General features: G+C 35.9%; 1 protein-coding gene across 1 annotated transcript in view; it reads left to right on the top strand.

Annotated features, from left to right (window-relative positions):
• Positions 1-1,030, top strand: part of PPIL2 (peptidylprolyl isomerase like 2) — an 80,206-nt gene that overhangs the window by 50,332 nt on the left and 28,844 nt on the right. Inside the window, exon 12 of the mRNA XM_009274382.2 lies at positions 609-698. Coding sequence (XP_009272657.1) covers positions 609-698 — 90 coding nt within the window. The remainder of the gene's footprint in view (positions 1-608; positions 699-1,030) is intronic.

Here is a 1,030-nt window from a genome sequence, read left to right on the forward strand (position 1 = left end):
TCTTTTTTTTTTTTTTTTTTTTTTTTTTTTTTTTTTTAGATTTTTGAAAACAAGTTGTCTTTTTTATTTTTCCTGTAGTCCGGTGACTTGTGGGGTCAGCCACATTTTTAGTTCCAAGTGGTGAAGAGGACCAAATGCTTCTCTCCCAGTTATCTTCAATGTGCTCACTTTGAAATAGTGGAGCAGAGAAGTCAGGTTCTTTCTTACTCTAGGAAATTAACTTTTTTCAGTGCTAGAAGTCCCCCTTTGGAACAGGATTATGATACACTGCTGGAACTAAGTTACTTGAAAGTCTCTGAGCTTACCTGCTTTCACCATTGTTATGTCTACTGGGAGCTCATGTTATCTGAGCTAGTGTTCAGCACTTCTTTGTGCTAATTGGAAGGTCTGGGTTTAATTTACTTAACACAGTGTGTGTCTCTCCAGTATACTTTAAAAGAGCATATATTACATCTTTTTTATGTAGACAGAGACTCATTCCTCTTCAAGAGTCCTGCATGATTGTTTCTTTGCAAAGCACAAATGAAAAGTGATTCTTGTAAACAGTGTAGTGACCAATTTGATTGTCTAAAGGTATTGCTTAATTAAAACTTCTGTTTGTCTTTCAGACACCCCGAACATGTGAAAACTTTATCAAATTGTGCAAGAAGAACTATTATGATGGAACAATTTTTCACAGATCAATTCGTAATTTTGTGGTGAGTATTGAACAAATCCTGTGTAATGCACAGTATGTGATGTCCTCAAAATATTTATTTAGCTTAATTCAGTTTTAGTTTCTTCCATGCATGACAACTTGCAATAGATGTATATTAAATATACCATCAGAACTAGGATTGTCCTAACTTACTAAATTTGTACTTACTAGTCTTACTAACAACTGTGTCTGACTAATATTGTCACTTGGAGCATCACTGCATTTAGTAGTGCTTTTGCTGCCGTTCCAGACAAAGCCTTTGAGAGTCATTGCCTTGGCAAGGCTCTTGTTACCTTCCCCAAGATTTGGGTGGGTGGTTGAGGAACAGAAGCT

The sequence above is a fragment of the Aptenodytes forsteri genome, unplaced genomic scaffold (genome assembly GCF_000699145.1).
Source record: "Aptenodytes forsteri isolate BGI_AS27 unplaced genomic scaffold, ASM69914v1 Scaffold79, whole genome shotgun sequence".
NCBI lineage: Eukaryota > Metazoa > Chordata > Aves > Sphenisciformes > Spheniscidae > Aptenodytes > Aptenodytes forsteri.